This window comes from Meles meles, chromosome 15 (genome assembly GCF_922984935.1).
Source record: "Meles meles chromosome 15, mMelMel3.1 paternal haplotype, whole genome shotgun sequence".
NCBI lineage: Eukaryota > Metazoa > Chordata > Mammalia > Carnivora > Mustelidae > Meles > Meles meles.
Window position 1 is genome coordinate 1,856,609 of NC_060080.1, and position 21,316 is coordinate 1,877,924.

General features: G+C 57.4%; 1 protein-coding gene across 1 annotated transcript; it reads right to left on the minus strand.

Moving 5' to 3' along the window:
• Positions 1–3,559: 3,559 nt before the first annotated feature.
• ADI1 (acireductone dioxygenase 1) lies at positions 3,560–13,046 on the minus strand. Its single transcript, XM_045979118.1, has 4 exons — positions 12,827–13,046; positions 10,073–10,192; positions 5,084–5,263; positions 3,560–4,443 (listed from the first exon to the last, which is right to left on the minus strand). The coding sequence occupies exons 1-4, from the start codon at positions 12,944–12,946 to the stop codon at positions 4,324–4,326; spliced, it is 540 nt and encodes a 179-aa protein (XP_045835074.1). The 5' UTR covers positions 12,947–13,046; the 3' UTR covers positions 3,560–4,323.
• Positions 13,047–21,316: the final 8,270 nt, after the last annotated feature.

A 21,316-nucleotide genomic window follows, 5' to 3' on the forward strand; every position in this document is an offset into this window, starting at 1 on the left:
CTGGGGTTTTAGGACAGGCGACTGGGGGGCCACGGGGACTTCGGGGAAGTTTGTGAAAAATAAATACAAGCACGTTTAACACTGGAGAGGCTCAACTGTAGCGACAAAGGAAGGGGAAAGAAGAGGGTCTTGGAGAAGCTCACGTCCTTCCAGAACACGCCCGGCATCCTTGGGCGAGGTCGCTGTGCACACAGGCCCCAGGGCCCAGCCGCAGCGACAAGCCAGCCCCAGACCCTCTGGCCTGGGGTGTCGCCCGCAGCCGGGATCGCTCCCAGGGCCCTGGCCCCACTGCCTTCAAGAGGAGGCTTTGAAAAATCACGCCCTAAGGCAGAAAACTGAGAACAGAACAGGCAGAAATTCAGAAAAAGGCTCGTACTCCCAGGGACACGGACACGGGCCCCAGCTTCCTCCCAACTGAGCGGACAAGCGCAGACGCTCTGGGGCACCCTGTCCCCCAGCCCCCCCCCCGACCCAGCTCCTTCTCTACCCGCCCACGGGCCGCCTTTCCCTCCTCAGGCCCAGCCAATCTGACGGGAAGGACAGACAGCTGCGAAGTTTCAGCATCCTTGTCCAGGGCTGGGTGCAGGCACACACACGCGTGCACGTACACACACGCGCATACGGCTGGGGCAGGCACACACACACACACACAACCACTTGGGCATTTTTCAGACCGAGGATTTCCCCCGCAACTTCGTCAGCCTGTCAGGTCCAGGTAAGCAACCCGGCTCCGTCTCCGATTAGAGCAGGAATTATTTCTCCAGCAGCCAGGTGGAAGCGCTCTTGTTCAGGGAGGAATGTTCACACCTGGGGGAGGCCTGGTGGGCTGCCTGGAGGCAGAGGCAGAGGCAGAGGCGGGGGGGGGGGGGGGGGGGGTGGTGTTCTCACCAACTGAAAGAGCTTAAATTCCAGATTCCCAAAGGGAAGATTTCCAGCTTTTTTTTCTTAAAGATTTTATTCATTTGACAGAGAGAGACAGCGAGAGAAGGAACACAAGCAGGGGGAGTGGGAGAGGGAGAAGCTGGCTTCCCGCTGAGCAGGGAGCCCAATGCGGGGCTTGATCCCAGGACCCCGGGATCATGACCCAAACTGAAGGCAGACGGTTAGCGATGGGGCTACCCAGGCGCCCCGGCTTTTCAGCTTCTGCCGCTCATGTGCAGTGGGCTGTCGTGCGCCCCCCCAGACTCACACGGTGAAGGCCTAGACCCCGGGGGATGGTGTGAGGAGGCAGCGCCGCTGGGGGTGACGGGTTAGGGGAGGCCGCGAGGGCAGGGCCTGCGATGGGATTCCCATCTGAGAAGGGCAGTTCCAGAGCCACCGCCCCCTCGGCCACGTGAGGACGAGCAGGCAGTCCCCTGCGGGACCCCTGTCACCCAGCGCCCAGACCTGCAGGAAACCAAGGGGGCGGGCAAGCCCCAGCGTGGCGTCCTGCCCGGGCGGCTCACCGCCTGCCGCGGAGGCTTGCAGGCAAGTCGGGGCGGCTCCTGAGGGGCACAGAACGCGGAGGGCACCGGGGGCCGTGGGTTCTGCTCCAGAGCTGCGGCCTCCAAAGTCCGCGTGTAATCCTTTTTCTTTACATTTTTTTTTAAAGATTTTATTGTCAGAGAGCGAGCGAGAGCACAAGCCCGGGAGCAGCAGGCAGGAGCAGAGGGAGCAGCAGGCAGGAGCAGATCAGGGAACCCGAAGTGGGGTCCTGACCTGAGCCGGTGGCAGACGCTCCGCCAATGGAGCCCCCCCACCCGCACGTAATCCTGATGTGACTCTTTCTGGAAACTTTAGGATCGCCGTGGGGCTATGGGCTCAGTGGGCACAGGGCCCAGTGGCCAGGGCAGTGCACTGTGCCAATGGGTCTCTCGTCTCCCTAGACGGACCAGAAGCCCCCGTGCCGCCTGTGTGAGCTGTTTTAAAACCCGGGCAGACCAGCTCCCCAACAAAGCAGGAAAGGCTGGGTGGTTTCTTTTCCCAGGTGTGGAGCTCGGGACGCCTGTGCCCCGTCAATCCAGAACTTACGCCGTGGCTGCACGTGCCACGCTGGTCTGACTTCACACCCACAGGATCTGCACGATGCGGAGGGCACTGCCTGGGGTGTGGGCCCGGGCCCCGCCATGCGGCCCCTCCCAGCGTGACTGCTCGGTGGGCCCGTCCTCACACAGGCTGCCGCCCCAGCAGCAGCTGCCCAGGACCGTCGCGGGGAGCCACAGGGACCAGAGCTGGGCAGGCAGCGGGAGAGCACGTTCCCGCTGTGCAGAGACGTCCTACCTGCCGAGGACAGGTAAACCGGCCGGCATGCCAGAGCAAAGGCCGGAGCCAGTGGGGGACACTCCCGTCCCTTCACCCAGATGTGGTCCCTCGTGTCCGCCAGCCTCGCGCTCATGCTGGAAGCTCCCTCCCGCTGGGTGTGTCTCCTGCAGCTGGCATCATGCACGTTTTGTGGGCGAGACCAGGCGGGGGCCAACCGTGAGGGCTGAGCCTCGGGCGCGGACGTCCAGCTGGCCCGCAGGGGGCGCATCTCCTTCCAGCACCTTCTCACCAGCCAGGGTGCCACAGCCCCAGCCCTTGGCCCCCCGCTCCCCACCTCTGTTCCTGTCCCACTCACCCACGGCCCTGTTTCCACTGGTTTCCGCTGCCCCAAAGCTCTGGGCACCAACAGCACCCCCGCAGGCAGAGAGCTGCACCACCGTCAAGGACTTACTCTAGCTGCGATCGACCCTGTGCGACACGATTCCTCCGCAAACAAATGACTTCAGCCCAAGTTTTACGGTGGTAACAGGGGATACACTTACCCTCACCCACAAGGCAGCCCGCAGACGGCCTGGGGGCTGCCTTCCCCACTGGCGCGCCTGGGGCCCTCGCTGCCCTCGCACTTCTGTTAGCTTCCTCCTCCGTGACCGTCCAGTCCGCACCCCCCTCGGCACAGCCACCGCCAAGGAAGCTCAAGCTGCCTGCGGCTTATCCGCCCTTAATAATAGACAAATGCTTCAGGGGCGCCCAGGCGGCTGTCACTGGAGCATCTGCCGTGACCAGGTCATGATGCCAGGGTCCCGAGAAAGAGCCCTGTCCAGCTCACGCTCCGTGGGGAACCTGCCCGAGAGTCTCGCCCCCACGCTGTCTCTCAAATAAATAAATCTTCAAAAAATAAATAAAAATTTGAAAAGGACGCATTTGCAAAGTAACGTCCACGGAGATCTCGTGCAGTGAGCGGGCGTCTCTCCCAAGTGACAACCGCACGAACAAAGGCGGTGAGCAGGGCTGTTCTACTGGGGAGGCGGACCTCCGTGCTCCCCGGGAGGACTCAGGTCTGAGCCCTAACGGCGATGCCGTTACGAAGGATCCGTCCTCTGCAACATTCCCCTTGGACGAGCACCCAACCCCGCGGGAGTGCTGTCGTCAGAAGAGCCTCCCCGACTTCCCCGTCGGGGGTGGACACAGCCGGGTGGCCAGCCACCATCCTCCCGCTGCCTGCGCACGCCCCACTCCTAACACTGAGTTTGCGGGATCGTCGCGACTTGTGCCGTGGGCACATGGTCCCAAGACCCACGTGGAGGCAATGAAAAAGGCATTTTAATACGAAGATTTTTAATTCAATTTTAAAAAATCTTTAAAACAATCTGCCCTTCAAAACATGAAGTTGATTTGGGATTTTCTATTATTGTAACAAATTAGGCAAAACTGTATCTCAGAATTATTGAGGAAAAAGATAATGCAGTAGTTTTCCTATTAAAGTCAACATTTGCTTGTAGAAGAGTTAACAGGCAAATCAACCCAGAAATCCCCGTGAACAAATGCTAATGCGGATGAAATATAAATTTGTTACAGGACCGCGGTGACTAGGACCACAAGCCAAGAGTGTACGATTCTGGCAGCTACTGAATTTGGAGCAGGAAAGTGCCATCGGCAGCTCTGAGTATGCCCCCACTCACAGGACAGCTCACCCCGGCAGCACTGCCCACCCAGTTTCGGGAGACAGCGTCTTCTATCTGGCCAGTCCTGTCCTCTCCTGTGACACCTTCTCACGAGGCCGGCACCGCGCGGGCGGACACCTGCTTACAGTTCCAGAGCCGGTGGGAGGGAGCAGCCCCGGCTCACCCACGGGCGGGAGAGGACCCTCGTTCAGGCTGACCTGGAATCAGGGGAAGGGAACGTGGCTTGTCCACCGTCCCAGGGTCGCTGCCACTAACAATCACTTTCATAGTAAAGCTCCTTCGATAAACACCGGAGAGTCTTGCGAGGAAAGCGCACCAGCCCCACACCCACGGCGAAGAGGAGGAGGAGGGCCCTGCGCTGGGATTCGGGACCGGCGGAGGCGGACCGGCCCGAGCGCCGCTACGCCGACTGAGCCAGGAACTCCAGGTACTGGCCGCGGGCCTCCAGGTGGTCGGCGGGCCGCTTGTGCGCCGTCCACACGGGTTCGCCCGCGAACAGCCGCATGGCCTTCACGTAGTTCTGGAAAACAGACACGGTGCATGCGGACCCCGCCCCAAGACAAGCCGCCGGCCACGTGCCTGGTCCCCGCTGCACGCGCTCTCCCCGCAGGGCCGGGGGCGCCCGCTGCCGGCTCGGCGGGCCTCAAGCCCAGGCAGCGGGGCCCCTGCCGCAGGGGTCGGTGCGGACCCCCCCGCCCCCCCACGACCTGCCGTCTCGCAGCCCCGCGCCGCCCGGCCCGCCGCACGCCCCTCAGAGCAAAAATGCAGGGCGCCAGCGTGGCTCCGCGGTTAAGCATCCGCCTGCGGCTCGGGTCATGCTCCTGGGGTCCCAGATGGAGCCCAGGACGGGTCCCTGCTCAGCGGCGTCTGCGCCCTGTCCCTGCCGACTTCGGAACTCCCGCTCTGCGTCAAAGTCTGCAGGGACAGGTGGACATCGCTCACTCCCATTCCGGCTTTGGGACACGGGAGCAACGACCCCGCACGGGCGCTGGTCGCACGGGTGGGCGGCTCCGGCCCGGCACCCACGGCAGGAAGCGCCCCAGCTGCCGGCCGTCAGCGGGGCAGGAGCCAGCGGTGGGGACAGCAGCCCCGCCGGCCCCTTGCGGCAGAGCCCGGGGGCCCACAGTCCCACTGTGGCCCGCGCGGCCGCGTCCTCCCACCTGCTCGTCCGGCGAGAAGCGGTGGTAGATGCCGGCGGGGAGCGTGATCATGTCCCCCTTCTCCATGAAGATGCGGATCCAGCGGTCCTCTCTGTCGCGCACGTCGAAGTAGCCGCTGCCGTCCAGGATGTAGCGGATCTCGTCGTCCAGGTGCAGGTGCTCCTCGTAGAACACCCTGACCTGGGAGGACGGAGGGGCGGCTCACCCGCGGCTCACCAGCAGCGGGCACGGGCCAGGCCGCGGGCTGCAGCGGCTCGGAGGCCTGGCGCCGGGGCAGCGGCGACAGAACGAACAGGACGCGGCCGCGGAGGTCTCCACGGGCAACACCCGGGGCTGCTGGCGCCCCGACCCCCGGGGCCCGCAACGGAGCGGGCGCCCGCGGCGGCTCCCGTCCCGCCGCACGGCCGGTCTCCCGCGCCTCACACAGGGGCACGTGGCCGTCACGTGGCTCAGACGCATGCGCAGTCATGCCGGGTCTCCCGCACGCGCGCGGCCATCGCACAGGTCACGCGTCCTCCACAGATGACACCGCGTCACCATTTCCAGAAACACGCTCCCCTGTGCAAAGTGTTGTCTTCAGGAAGTCCTCATCCCCCGAAAGCCGAGCCCCCCTCAGCGGGCCGCCCCTGCCAGCTCCCCGCCCCGCGGGTACCGGAAGCTTCCGGACGGGACGCGGACGCGCCTCTGGAAGCCGCCAACCGTCGGAGAATCGCCACCTGCTGCAAGGCCGCCCACTCACACGCGTCCTGAGGCGGCAGGCTGTGGGGACGCGGGCGTCACCGGCCGGGCACACCGCACTGACCCGCGCTCGCGGCTGCCCCCGTCCCGGAACCGCCCGGCCACAGGCCTCTGACAGCACGACACGAACCGCAGCGGGTCACTCCCGGCCGGGCCGTCGCGGACCGGACAGAGCCCGACGCCCAACCCCAGCGGCGCAGAGCACCGAGGGCTACGGGCGCCCGAACCGATGCCGCGCGGGCAGCCCCGGGAGCAGCGCGGCAAGACAGGGAAGGGGAGGCGCCCGCAGCGCGGAGATGCTCGAAGTCGGCTGTTCCACGGAATCAGAAACGAGCTGAGACACGCGCGGGGCGGGGAAGGCGACCGTGCTGACCCGAGCCAGCCTCAGGCGGACAGACCTGCGGACCCGCCTCTCGCCCCGCCTCGGCAGGACCGTCGTCTGCGGAGACGCAGCCGCAGAGGCCGCAGCCAGGCTGAAAGGACCGGCTGCCGCCGAGGAGAGGGTGTGCGGGGGTGGCCGGGGCCGGGGCCCTCACGGCGGGACCGGAGGTGGCCAACACCGAGTGACGGGGGCCGGGAAGTCCTGTGGCGCCGACCGAAGGAGAGAAGGAGAGGCGACCGCTCGCACCAACCGTCTCTCCCTCACACGGAATTCACCGCCTCGTCCCTGAAGGGACCCGGGGAGTGACCCCCAGGCAGCAACGAGGGCCTGTCTGGGTGTCCAAGCGCCAGTGACGGGTACCAGGAAGGGTGGCTGATTCCAGGCCAGGTCAGGGGACGCGGGGCGCCGGTGGCTCCACAAGTCAAGTGGTGTTGAGGAAATGACGGCCACCTGCCCACAGGACAGAAACCCCTCAGAAAGGCTCCTACTTGCTACGTCTGGGACAATCCGAACATCAGCATTACTCACTGGCCTGCAGTCCGTGGCCGCCGCGAGTCAAGGAAGAAGCAGGAGCCCACACTGGGGTAAACAGAAGGGAACGGGCAGCCTCTCCCTGCAGACCGAGGCCAATTCAACACCGCGGGACAAGGTCACCACTCTGAGCTCCCGACAGTGCGGCTGGGCCAGGCAGGGTCTACCAAGGTTTACTGCAAATCTGAGAAGTCTGAGAGTGCAAGTCTGAGAAGAAACATGGTGTCCATAGACTCAAAATAATTCTCCACAGATTTCTTATCAGTTATGAGGGGGAGATGGAAGTTCACAAGGAAGAACCCGATCAACAAAACCTGACCAAGTTTCCTGTCAGCCAGGAAGGGTCCTGTGACACCACACGTCTCCCAGCAGCGCACACGAAGCAGACGCAACACCTTCTGCGTAGGGTTCCGGCCAAAACAAGGCTTGAATCTAATCTTGGAACCTAACACAGACATGACACATGAGATAGTAGAGGTTTGTTTCAGAGAAACACGAGAGAGAAGCCTGTACCAGCAGGTGTTTTCTTCCGGGGGGAGAAGCCACTCTGGGGACCAGGATGACGGCAAACACAGTTACTACCGTTAACAGCACACGGGTCTCTGCGATGCAGTAAGACAAAGTCATGCTGGGGCTCGTGGGCGGCTTAGCCCGCTCGGTCCGCTAGGCGTCCGACTCTCGATTTCGGCTCCGTTCACGATCCCAGGTTGTGAGAGAGCAGAACACAGGGTTCTGCGCTGACCGTGGAGCCTGCTTAGGACTCTCTCTCTCCCCCTCCCTCTTTTCCTCCCCATTCTCTTTCTCTATCGCGCGAGGGTGCGCACATGTGCACTAAAAAATAAAAAATTTAAATTAAAGACAAAATCACTGCTAAGAAGATGGGTAATCTAAAAGTCATGACAAAGCACACCATGCAAATCTGAGAGAATTCATGACCCGTGAGGGCACCCAGTGAGAAATGCCATCATCTCCTAAGTACCAAAACACTCATGGTCCGCCCGGCGGGCACCATCGGACGCAATCATAGCACGCGTGTGTCTGCCCCGCCCGTGTTCTCGCGCCACTTTTGTTCTCAGTCCAATCTGCTGGTGCACCTGCCGGTTTCCTTCCTCCAACACGCACACACAAGACATCCAAGCTGATGGAAGAACAGTCTGGGAGACTTTCCCTAGATCCAGCAGAGGACTGAAGTCAGAGGATAAAATGCCACCCTGAGCTCTGAAACAGGTGGACGCGGGCCCCCACGCAGGTCAATGGGTGCGACGCCAAGCGGTCCTCCTGGCAAACTGCGGCAGGCTGAATGTGTGCCAGCTCTGAAGTGCAAAACTCCCGGGAGCCCAGGATTAAGGGAAGCCCCACAGTTCTGTGGCTTTTGTATCTAGAAACCCCATCAGGTTCTCAGGATGAAGATCCCAGAAATATCCTTTCACGTTGCAGGCAATGGGAGGGGAAAAGCAGCCATTTTTAAAAACTCCCAGAACGTCCTGCACCAAAGGCCAGTACTGCCAGGGAAACAACTGCATCGGAGCCTTATCTGACTTGTGGGAAGACCCTCTCCAGTCCCCTCCAGCGTAAAGAGGGAAAGAAAAGGCCACAACAGAAGAACCAAGCCCACTGAAGACTGGCCTGAACAGTAACATCACAGAGCACTTCTCCTCCCCAACAGCTGACCGCATGACAGGGCTCCAGAAGGTAACAGTGACTTAAGGCTTTGAAAGAACATTCTGTGTGAGACAAAGAATCTACGGGAGGAAGAGCACTTAAAGAAACAAACACCCCAGGGGAGAAGAAAATCCAGGGAACCAGAAGAAACCAAACCCCTGGCACCAGCAACAGCAAATGGAACTCCCACCCAGATAACACAAACCCTCACAGTAAAGGCTGACTCACCTTGGTTCCTCTTAACAGACGCTACACTCTGGCTTTAACCAAAATGACAGGGCGCTAAAAGCTAAGAAAAAATCCATCTCTAGAGACAAAGCAAGCATGAGAACCAGACAGAGGTGTGACGCACATTATGGAAACTGAAGCTCAAGGTTACATAGGCAGTAAGTGCTGGAGCCAGAATTTAAAACTTTTATTTATTTGACACAGAGAGAAAGGGAGAGAAAAAAATTTTTATTTATTTGACACACAAGCAGGGGGAACAGCAGGAAGGAGGAGAGGGAGAAGCAGGCTCCTCACTGAGCAGGGAGCCCGATGCAATCATGACCTAAGCCGAAGGCAGACTCTTAACCAGCTGAGCCACCCAGGCATCCCAAGAAACCCACTTTAAAACAAAGACAAAATGAGTTAAAAGCAAACTTTTAGAGAAAGAAACATCATGTTAACGGTAATCAAAAGCAAGCTCTGGGAGCTACATTAATTTCAGGCAATGCAGACTTCAGAACAAGGGAAATCATCAGGGATAAAGACAGATACCATGTGATGACAAAACGGTCCAATCTTAAGAGGACATGAAAATCTCGACATGTATGCACCTAACAACAGACAACAAAATACACAAGACAAAAAGTAACAGAATGAGAAGAACACACGAATCCACTATTTTAGCTCGAGATTTCAACACCACCCACTGATAAACAAGTTCAGTTAGCAGAAAATCAGAATCGTTGCTGAGTAGCACCACCAGTCGACATCTGTGGAATGATTCAACCAGCGACGGCAGATACACAGTCTTCTCAAGCCTGCACGGTGTGTTCACTAAGATAAACTGTGCTCTGGCCCATGAAGTAGCCTCAGTGTATGTCCAAGGACTCAAGTCTCATAAAATATATCCTCTGATTACCGTGGAATTAAAATGGAAGGCAAGACTTTCCTCTGGGAAAGTCCCCATATAATTGGAAACTAACACATATCAAAAACTCACAGAGGTCAAAGAAATCAAAAAGGAAATTAATCTGGAAATATTCTGAACTGACTGAAAATGAAAATCATTTGAAATTTGTGTGGCGGCACTAGAGAAGTACTTGGAAGAAATGTACAGCACTGAGCACCTATGTTAAGAAAGAAGGCTGCAAGTCCATGACCTCGGCAACCACGTTAAGGAATGAGAAAACATATGGCTCAGTTAGGTGAGCATCTAACTCCTGACTGCAGCTCAGGCTGGGATCTCAGGGTAGGGAGATCAAGCCCTGCATCTGGCTTCCTTCTCGGTAGGGGGCCTGCTCGGGACTCTCTCCTCCTTGTCCTCTACTCCTCCTCCCCCCACCTGCATACTCTCTCAAATAGATAATTAAATCTTTTAAAAAAGGAAAAAGAAAAAACAAAGAGAAGCTTGTGTTTAATAGGAGTGAATGTAACAATTCCCCTCTTCAAAGAATTTAGAGCTCCCTTACCTTTTCTTCATAATCTGGTAGTTTATCCTTGCATATGGTTATTATGTCCATCCAGCAGTAGTTTCTCTCTTTTCGGATCTTTTCTAATTCTGGGTCATTCTCATATTTGTCAGCATCCAACTATTAGAGTCAAAACAACAAAAAGGAGGTCACATTAATGCAAACAAAGAAATGTCCTCTTACTGGATTTCCAGTACGATTCGACTGTAAGTTTATCATCCAGTCCTCTGTAAACTGCAAACTAACCTTCCTTCCCTTCCTTTCCCCATTTCTCTGGAGGGTTCCCCATTCCCTGTCACGGCGAAGGAGAGTGCAGTTGTACTTAATTCCTGCCTCCTTTTCCCCGGCAGTTTTCTGGGGGATTCCATATTCGCATTCGAGTCCCACTTCCAGGAGCCCAGGTAAAGCACCCATGACCAAGCCTGTCCAAGGTCACCAACCCCACGTCCATCCCAGTCCTGCTCCTCCAGCACGAATCCTCTGCGGGTCTCTGATCTCTCTGGGACATCTCTTTGATCAGCTGCTTCCCTGGGCTGGAAGCTCTGGAAGCCTGTCAATAAAACCCAAGTTCATTACACCGGGATGAGAGCCCTTCCATCATGTGGCCCCCGTTGCCTTTTCTACTCCTCTGTCCCTATCACCTGTTTAAAAAAAAACAAAAAAAAACTTCATTCTAGACCAAACAGAATTATTTGCTCCAAAAGAATCTTCACATCCCCACACCCTTGCTCCTGACAGCTCCCTACACCCAGAAAGCTCCATCATCGTCAGTCATCACAACCCTATCTACTCAAGGTCCCATTGAGTCAAAGGCAGACACTTAGTGACGGAGCCACCAAGGCACCCCTCAAGGTCCCATTCTAACATGTCTGTGACGAAGCACTTGCCAGGACCCAAGCCAGAGTTCACCTTACTCCTACTTCAAACTACTGGCGATGAACTGAGCTCACCTTGCATTATGCTGCGATAAAATGCACATTTTACCACAACTCCTGAACGGCAAACTTCAGAATATCTTAAAGCACTAGTCATCAACACATTAATTTCTACGCAGATGCCTCCCAAAGTTACCAAACCCACCTCGTGATACGCACAGGACTACCCCACACTAAAACCATCTATCTGCTGCGTCCCTACTGCTCGCTGCTCCCGGCACCGCGCCGCTACAGCTTCTGCTCTTGCTAAAAAAAAAAAAACTCTCCCATCCAGCCTCCCAGACCATCTTTTATAGTGGTGGCTGAGCCCCGCCCACACACAGGTGGCCAATCGGATTTCAACCTACCACAGTTAATATATGCACACCCCTCTGACTGAATACACTTATCTGGCCTGGCCCACCCCTATATCCGGGGTTTTTTTTAAGTAACTTCTTTTGCTAACCAGGCCCTTACAGTCCCTAAGAACAGATGCGCAAAAATCCTCCATTGGTTCCCACTGATCGAGAACAGCTAATATGAAGGAAGTATATAAAAATACACAGGACACAGAACCCAGAGAGTAAACATCATTTACTTATTTATGTTTAAGTATACGTCATGCCGCACACAGGGCTTGAACTCACGACCCTGAGATGGAGAGTTGGAGGCTCTGCCGACTGGGCCAGCTGGGCGCCCTGACTTATCCAGAGCAGAACTAGAAGGTCGCAGGAACTGGGTGTGACCCCGCGGAGAAACTGGAATATGTCCTTTAAAAGGTGGTATTTTATCCTTTGGATACATTCCCAAGTTGACCAAGATCTCATTCTGCAAAAAGATCCAAATCCCCAAAGCGCAGTAACGTAACTCTGTTTAGCTGCAGATAAACTGACTTTGTGAGAAAACAGAACGTGTTTCCCCGTCGCAGCAGGCACCGTGGACCATCAGAGCCTCAGAGATGGTCCCTGCCCGCAGGTACGTGTTTGGTCTTGGCCTGGGGAGAGAAATAATCCCTAAAACTAAGGAGGCGCCAAAGCAGAGCATTCCGTGGAGGCGTCTTCGGGGTCAGAAGGCGCCCGGCCTCCTGATCGCCCAGGGCCGCAAGCAGGAGCCCGGCGGCGGGCGGGGAGCGTCCACTGCGGACCCACTACAGACCGGCCCAAAGGCCTCATGGCAGGGCGGCCCCACGCTCCCACACCCGCCCCCTGCACCGCTGCCCCCGCCCGGCGCAAAAAGCGCGCGCCACTCGGGGCCCCGCACACTACCCCAGGCAGCCTGTCCCCGGCCTCCGGCACGGCAAGTGCACTAACAACGTACCCGGCGCGCCCCGGCGGCCCAGACCCCAATGCCGATCCCCCCTGACTGCCCAACTGCGGCCCTCGACGGCCCGCGGAGCGCGCGCACGGCGGTCTGGGCGGGCCACGGTGCTGCGCATGCGCACGGCGCGCCCAACGGCTGAAGCCCGGCTAGCGCAGAGGGCCCCGGGGTTGGCGACCCCCCCCGTCCTCCTACTGCGCATGCGCGCCGCTCCCAGGTCGCGATTCCCAGCGCCGCTACTGAGCATGTGCAGCATGCCCAGGGCGCCGCCGACCACCCGGCGCCCCCTACTGAGCATGCGCACTGGTCCCAGGTCGCGATTTCCCGGCGCCGCTATGGAGCAGGTCCCGCGTGCCCGGGGCGCCGCTAACCACCTGCCGCCCCCCTCCCCCGTTACTGAGCACGAGCAGTCCCTCTCCCTCACCCCCCGGCCCAGTCCCGGCCGCGGTCCCCACTCGCTGCAAGCTGGGGCGTGCAGGGAGCTCGCGACACCACATGGGGGGCCGCCCCCGCCCCCGCGTACCTTCCAATAAAGCACCCCGAGCCGGCGCAGCTGCTCCAGGCCGACCGGGCGGCTGGGCTCGGCGCGGTGGGGCCGCCTCGGGTCGTCGGCGGACTCGTCCATGTACCAGGCCTGCACCATGGCGAGCCGGGGCGCCTCGAGCACCCCCTGCGCACCCGCCCGGCCCCGTCCCTGAACCCGGCCCGCGGCGGCGGCGGACGGAGAGCGGGCGCGCCGCGCGGGGAGGGCCCTGATCCCAGGCCGCTGGGCGGGGCGGGGCGGGCCCGGCGGGGGAGGGGCGGCGGGACAGGGGGCGGCTGCGGGGAGGCGGGGGCCAGAGGTCACGGTGCCCGGAGCAAGCTGGTGCAACAACTTACGTGTTAGAGAAGGGAGATGACATGCCACCAGGGAACCCACGCGGCCCCTGTGGGGAGCAGCGGGACTTGAAGTCAGGTCCCGTCCCCACGGAGGACCCAGGGTCACTCGGGGGGGATGCCCCGTCCTCTCCTTCCCGCCCCCATGGGTGCAGTATCAAGACTGCCCCCCCCCGCCCCCGTTTGTAAACTGGCCAGCTCCTTCCCCACGTGACTTGTTATGTTCTAGGGGGAAAAACAAGCTTGCCCTTCCCAGTCCTTGAACCGATCCTCTGTTGAGCAGATTAGAAAAGTTTCGTTTCCTCAAAGCAGTCAGCCAGAAAAGATCCAATCACCTCACCATCAGGCACAGCCTCCAACAGGGAACCAGGTCACTCGGAAGCCCGCGGGATTGAACCTAGACCTAGGACAGCACATCTCCAGAGTGAACAGCCCACTCTGAACCCCGGGAACCACTGCCCACGAAGCCCAGGTAGATTTCGTGTCCGGTCTGCTGCTGCCGTCCCCCGTCTGGTGGGAGCCCACCTTTCCACGCGTCACCCGACCAGCTGCTGCTGGTCCCCCGGGGGACGCCTTCCACATCATGGCCCACTTCCTCCTGCACTTCAGATAAGACTGCATGATCTTACCTCTGGTGGGGATCCCAGCCCCCAGGAAAGCTTCAGGGTCACCCCTCCCCACAGACAGCTCTCACAAGATAACCCAGGACCCCCCAGTGCCGCACCCAGTCACTTATCTCTGTTCTTGTCCGCCCTTCCTGAAACGCTTCCTTCTCACTTCCCCCGCATGAAGTTCTACACACAGGTGAGGTTAGGTGGGGTGAGGTCTGGAGCCGATGACCAAGAAGAAATAGAAGAGTAGAAGAAGTTCATATCTTTCAGATAGGGAGACCTAGCTGAAGAAGCCTGCTGAGGCCATGCGCCCAGAAAAGTAAAGAAGGTCCATTACCAAATCCCCCCTGACGCCTGGGTGGCGTCCCACACAGGATTTGTCAGAGGTTCCCCTGTGTCAAAAGCGACCAGAGGCGTCCCTCAAGATACCGCTATTGATCACAACCCTGCCTTCCCCAGGAAGGCATACCTGCCGTAAAAGACCCTGGAGGGCTGCCGGCTCCCCTCTTCTTCCCCATGGCATCCTAGGCTGCTGATGGGTACTTGGTGAATGAACCAAAATACTGTGCCATGCCATCCTCTGTCCTGGAGACTGCATGCTGTCTTTCCATTTTAACCCATGGAAATACTAGGAAGGTTTTACAAGGGGAAATTACCCAATTTTGTAGTTTTAAGTAGTTTGTAGAAGACATGGACAAGAACAGTAAAGACTGAAATCCATCATGGTCTATGAGACATTCCAACACATGTGGTCCTTACAGCCAACTTCCCTAGGAAATGGTCCCCCGTTGCCTTTTAATTCAAGCGGGTACTGGTTTCAGCCGGTTCCCAGTGGAGGTCTCGTGGCCAGAAGTGGCTAAACCAGGGATGTGAAGGGGATCACATTAGATCAATCAGGAGGAAACCTCGCACAGCCATCCTGGTGACTTAGGTGGCTGTCCTGTGCCCAAGAGAGACAACTTTATATAAGAACAGGAATAAAGAGAGGGCATCAAGTTTCTGGGTCTTATTACCATTCCGGCCAGGGTACTAACTTCCAGTCAAAGGGCAGACTTTCTCCTCCCCATAGAGCAGCCATGGGCTAGAGGGTTCCAGCCTGAGCAGTCGACCTGCAAGTGTTCCGATAAGACGGCACTCGGTGAAAAGCCCTGAAGTGAGAGTAAGGGAAGCAGAGAGAAAGCACTCAGCAGTTTTGCCCCGGAGCTCAGAGTCCAAATGTAAAGACTCACAGCCCCACGTTCGGGCGCCAAATGTTGGAGTTCTAGAACGTAGGTGAGGTTCGGTGGGCTGAGGTCCGGAGCTGATGACCAAGAAAGAATTCTTGAGACATCTCTGTGCGAAATGGTGGTTTCTTAAAGCATGGGGACAGGACCCGTGGGCAGGAAGAGCTGCTGCCCGCTGTCCCGAGGAGTGGCTGATTGTGCACACAGGAGCTGGGTAGGTGAGGACAAAGGGGGTGTTCAGAAGGGCTGTCACGGTACAGAAGACCGTCAGGATACTGGAGGCCTGGCTACTGTCAAGCCGAGGCTGTTTTTCGCTCTAACGAGGCACTCGCACGACGACAGTTGGGAGTTTCCTGGTGGAATGCCACATCTCTCCTATCAGGCGACCGTGTCAATGAGCTCTGGGTTTAGAAGAAATTTAACTTCATTTCTATTTCCTCTCATCTCAGTCTCCTTCGGGTTTATGGAGGGGAGGGCGGTGTTAGGGCTTTAGGAACTGCGTTGTTTGTCTCTGGAAGTGTGGATAAGACAGCTTCTTTGTTGTTAATCACGAGGACATTTGTAATTCGAGGGAGACTCCTGTCTTGTAGGATTGTGATCTCCGCAAGTTAACTCTTTGTTTTTCTTCTAGGGCAGCTGGGGGTGCGTGAGGAATGTCTCACACGTGACCCAGGGGAGCGAGGGGCTGCGAGGTGCCGGCTTCTGCTTTGTCCCCAGCTGACCTCCAGCTCCCTCTTGGTTCCTCTCCTTGGCGTGGCCACAGAGCTGTGGAGTGTCCTGTCCTCTCCCCACACACACCCTAGGTGACCTCGTGTCGTCCAGGATACACAGTGACTTCCGCAGTCATCTCCAGCCTGGACCTCTTTGAGACCCGAGCCGGTGTCCAACTCGACATGGCCACACACGTGGTGAATTCGCGTGTCTGACCTAACTCAGCCGAAGCAGAACGCAACTCCCCACACGTCCAGATAGGTCTCCCAGCCCGTCCCGACCCTGTCAACAGCCGCACCAACCAACCAGTGCCCGAATCCCGAAGTCTAGGGGTTTTCTGTTTCCTCTCCCTCGCCCTCAACGCCCAGCCCAATCCAGCAACAGCGCAAATGTACACGCTTCATCTCTGCTCCTGCCCTGTTCTCCGGACTGGCAACAGGGACCCTACAGCGGAGCCCGCTCCCACCTCCGCCCCGCTGCAAGCCCTTCTCCGCATGGCACAGATTTAAAAATACAGATGGGGCACCAGGGTGACTCCATGTTGGGCGGCCAACTCCATCTCAGCTTGTCTCGATCTCAGGGTCGTGAGTTCAAGCCCTTCATTGGGCTCTATGGGGGTGTGGAGCCTAATTTTTAAAAAATTTAAATAATAAAAAGTAAATAAAAATACAAATAAGATCTTGTTACTTGTCTGCTCAACCTTCTTTCTTGACTGCCGTGGCTCCTGACCACCTCTCCAGCCCGTCTCCCTCCTGCCTGTTCTGTGCCCTCCGCGCACTCAGCGTCTGAACCTGCCGTCCCGCTCTGCGCGCTTCTGTTCCCGTCTTAGATCCCCCTTCCCTGCAGAGGCCTTCTCTGACTCCAGCCCTTCACCTCTGGGGAGGTCAGCGTGTGTCTTATTAGTCTTCCAAGGACCGGTGCCTGGCTCATCATAGGCAGTAAAAGAAAGTTTGCTGAACGAACATGGAAAGGATGGGAAGAGGACACAGCATCGAGTTCTCACGTTACTGCCACTGGCCTCCTAACTCAAACCAGACCTCGTGCCCTCGGAAGTAACAGCACTTGGGCTGGGTAATCTCGCAAAGGCTTCATGCCTGCCCAGCCTTCCAAGCCATGTGGGCACGACTTACCACCCACACTTTAGAGACGAGACAACGGGACACACACAGCTCAAGTGACTGCTGGTGGTCCGGGGGCCAGGAAGGAGCAGGGCTGGGTGTGAGGTGGGGAGCCGGCCCCAAAGCCTGCAAACGCTACCACTGCCGCACAGTGCGGGAAGGAGCGAGGCTGCTCTCCTTCGGTCGCGGTGACGGCTGGAATGGGAACAGGGACAGGGTCTCTAGCGCCTGCTGGGGCAGCGCACAGACAAGCAGGCTTCACCATCTGGGGGGCCTCCATCTTACTCAGATGCTTTTTCTAACTATTGGGGAGGACAGAGGGAGCTGTGTTATGTTGTTTAAGAAAAAAAAAAAAACCAAAAACACCACATACTTTGGAAAAACAAGACCATTGGGATGCCCCGAGGAACTGTTCCCCAGCCCAGCCCCTGCGGCCAGGACAGGTTCAGGCAGGCAGATCCAATCAAAAGGGCGCTCATTACATTCGTGTGACCATTGCTGGCCCACGGGATTCCTCCTTTGAAGGGAAATCCTTTGAAATTGAACTACTTCCAGGAGAACAGCCAGCAGCAGTCAAAAAATATGTTTTGCGACCAGAATTTATCACCCTCAGTAGGCAACTTGGGAAGAATCCGTTTAGATGTTCTGAAAGACATATGGTCCCCCTTGCCGCAGCCTTGGGCGTGCAGGCCGTCATCCATCCCGGCGCCATGCAGTGCTCCTGGCCAGGGGCCCCCGAGCCAGCAGGGCAGGGCAAGGGCAGAGCGGAAGGCCAGGCGCCCCGACACACGGCAGCATGAAGGATGTGGACGTGCACCTGTACCGGGTGGCAGACATCCGCTGCGAAGGCACTGGGAGTAGCTCTTTCCGGCTTTGCAGGCCAAGAGGCAAAGTCGAGAGAAATAGATCAGTCCTCTGGCAACAACCATTTTAAAGTGTAAAAGCCATTCTTAGTTCACAGAACATACACAAACAGGCATCAGGCTGGAACCTGCCGACCCCATTCTATCCCATTAATACTACTCGCATTGCATCTGGCCACCAAGCACTTTATGTCCCTGGCCTGGGGGGACAGCTCTGAATGGGTGTGGGATTGCGTGCTACTGAGGAGCTATGGAGCGAGCCTACCCTTAGCTCGCCAGCGACGGCCGAAGACACGCGTCTCCCGGGCCAGGCGCGAGCCCCAGCGTGGGGCTCCCCAGCAGGAGCCGCTGTCAGCACCTCTGACAGGTTCCCCAGACACCAGGTCCTGCCAGGGATGCGAAGAGACACCTGCGTGGTCCCCGAGTTGCGCTGTAGGCAAAGAACCCTGAGCTTAGGACCCAAGACCTTGATCACCCTGGGCAGGAAGCACACCTGTCCTTGCTCCAGGGAGACACTGCGTCTACCTCGCAAGGCCACCACGAGACAAACTTCCCAGAGAGGAGCGCTGGGACCTCACCTGTGCACATGCAGAGACGTCGGAGACCCACGGAGACGTGTCTCCCGTTCCAGCTCTCCGGAGACTTCTTCTGTTTCATTTGCATTCGGGGGATGGTCTTAGCAGTGTGGCCGACGGCTCACAGCCCTGCACGTCGGAAGTGTGGGCACGCGGCTCTTACTCTGCTCAGTGTCCCACACCGACTCAGGGGTCACTGGACCGCGTCCTTTCTGGAGCACGATTCCTGGCAGAACCCGTGTGGTCAGTCCAAGGTCCCCGTTTTCTTCCTCGCTATTGGCCAGGAGTGGTTCTCCCCGTCCAGAAGATGCCCTCAGTCTTCTGCCCATAACACAGAAGCTCATTTCTCCAACCCAGCAGGAAAGGCTTTAATCCCTTTGAATTTCTTCTTCTAAGAAGACCTCACCTGATTAGTTCAGGGTCACCAAAGATAATCTCCACTTTGATTAGCTGAGAGTCGAGTGGTTTGGGGCCTTAATTACATCTGTCAGTAATTTAACCAGCGGTCAGATGCACCGTTCCCCCTGCACTCAAGGATCGGACACACTGGGAGGTGGAAATCTCAAAATGCTGCCTGCCACGTGAGTTAGCCTACGTATTGTCCTTACTGCGGAGTGCCTGAGCAGAGACTGAAAACGGTTAAAACCAGTGTTCCTCTACTTTTATTTATTTACCTGAGTCCGTGCTTTAGATAGAAGCACAATGAGTGAATGTCACTGTTTCACTGGAGTTGGGTTAAGGGGCAGTAAAATGAACCCTACAAAGGCAGAAGGATCACCTTTAATCAAGCAGAACGGTTCCTGACGTTTCTAGGTAGGCCTTAGAACACGATCACAAACTCTTTTTCTGGAAGGGAGGGTTCTGCTCACAACTCGCAGCTGATATCACTGTCCTCAGTAAGGGCTGCTTGTTCAGCGCTCCCGTGTCCAGTCCAAGCCTGCATGCCTGGCTTCCACCCCGGTGCTGAGCACGGTCAGACTCCGCCGAGGCGGCCTCACGTAGTTCGTTCTTGAGAAGAAGTCTGCCCAACAGCTCGCTGGCTCAGCCCGGTGACCTGGTGGCCAGCTGGGCTTGCCGCTCCGTCCCACAGGTCTCCTCGCCACCATCACGCTCTGGTTGACCGTAGCAATGCTTTCGGCGCACTTCCCAGTCCGTCACAGAGAATGTTAACAACATGTCCGCTCAAAGGTCGAGATTTAATAAAACTGAGTTTTATGGCTTCATCCAGGATATACTTTTCTTTATTTAACAGAGAGAGAAAGAGAACGGGCACACGAGCAGAGGGAGGAGCAGGATCCCCACTGAGCAGGGAGCCCAACGCGGGGCTCGATCCCGGGACCCTGGGGTTGTGACCCGAGCCAAAGGCAGAGACCTACCTGACTGAGCCACTCAGTGGGTTAAAGCATCCAGGACATTCTTTTTTTTTTTTTTTAAAGATTTTATTTTATTTATTTGACAGACAGAGATCACAAGTAGGCAGAGAGGCAGGCAGAGAGAGAGGAGGAAGCAGGCTCCCTGCAGAGCAGAGAGCCCAACGCGGGGCTCGATCCCAGGACTCTGAGATCATGACCTGAGCCGAAGGCAGCGGCTTAACCCACTGAGCCACCCAGGCGCCGCCATCCAGGACATTCTTGAGGGAAGTTGCCTCGTTTTTGTCGCTGCATGTGTGTACAGAGCAGTGACCAGTGGCAGCGCTGAGCCAGGGTGAGTCGCGCACCGGCAACCCTCGCTGGCTTTGCCTCCTCGCCTGGGGCTCAGCACACGGGGGCCACACAGCATCCTAGTGCTATTCCAAAGCTCCTCTCCACGCTCGCACCCTCGCGCTCTAAAAAGGAAGCTCCCATCTCCAGTGCTCTGGGTGTGCAGGCTGCCAAGTGCGGCACACTAAGCAAACAAAACAGATGCGTCGGCTCGGGGAGTCCAGAAGACTAGGCGGAACTGCCTGGGGCCGGGCGGGACTCGGGGCCCCAGAGACTGGTTACAGCTCCCTCCTTCCCGCCTCCGTTCTTTCTTCTGTGCCTGGCTCAGTTCTCGTCTACCGCCACGAGCTTTCTGCAAGCACAGGAAACACGGCCAGCAGCGCTAAAACCATGCTTGCTTGGAATTCAAGAGAAAGGAGCTCTTGTATGTGGTATCTGGAGATCCGGTATCATGGAAGATTCCAGATGGCCCAGTTAGAACCACATGTCCACCCCTTGGATCTCTGTGGAGCCCGAGGTCCTCCTGGGACCTGTGTGGGCGGCCACCGGGGGAGGCCAAGCCTCACAGCCCCCATGGAGCCCTGGCCCTGGAGCAGGGAGAAAGCCAGGTTCCCACGCGATGCGGGGGCAGACAAGAGGCGGTGCTCGCTAAGTCAGCTGCCGGGCTTTCTCGGGCAGTGAGCGTGCAGGGCTCGGCACACTGCTCTGGGCACGGTCCCAGGCCTCGAGGCCGTCCTGGCTGCTGAAACCCCTCCCTGCGAGCCTGCCCGCACAGCTGATGTCTTCTACATGGCAAGCCTGGAGGGCTTTCTGGAAGCAGCGAGTGTTAAGGGAGAAAGGGCTTCGTCGGTAAGGGCCGGCAGCCGTGGCTGGAAGCAGCACAGGCCGGCACAGAAATGACTCTCTCAGGGCACGTGGGAAGAAAGAGCTGAGAATATGTACGCTGTGAGACACAAGGACTGTCTATAACTAGATGGAGGGTCAACACGAAGACCTCGGGAATGAAACCCAGTGGGACTGTCCCACATCCTCCAAGTCAAGAAAACCAGGCAGGTTCCCTGACAGACTTGACTACAATGGACACTCATGAAACTATTCTTTCTGTACATATATTTGAAAAATTCCAATGATATTTACAGAAAGTATGGTATTTTGAATTAAGAAACAAGCCATTTGTACATGAACTTTTCTTAACCGAAAAAAGGGAGTATGGGTCTGGATTTCTTTTCTTTCTTTCTTTCTTTTTTTTTTTTTTTAAGATTTATTTATTCATTTGACAGAGAAACACAGCGAGAGAGGGAACACAAGCATGGGGAATGGGAGAGGGAGAAGCAGG

Excerpts from the sequence above, each read along its gene's own strand:
- ADI1 (XM_045979118.1), bottom strand. The coding sequence starts at position 12,946 with ATGGTGCAGGCCTGGTACATGGACGAGTCCGCCGACGACCCGAGGCGG. Across the intron at positions 5,264-10,072 it reads TACCAGATTATGAAGAAAAG|GTCAGGGTGTTCTACGAGGA; the intron begins GTAAGGGAGCTC and ends CCGTCCTCCCAG. Across the intron at positions 4,444-5,083 it reads GCTTCTCGCCGGACGAGCAG|AACTACGTGAAGGCCATGCG; the intron begins GTGGGAGGACGC and ends TCTGTTTTCCAG.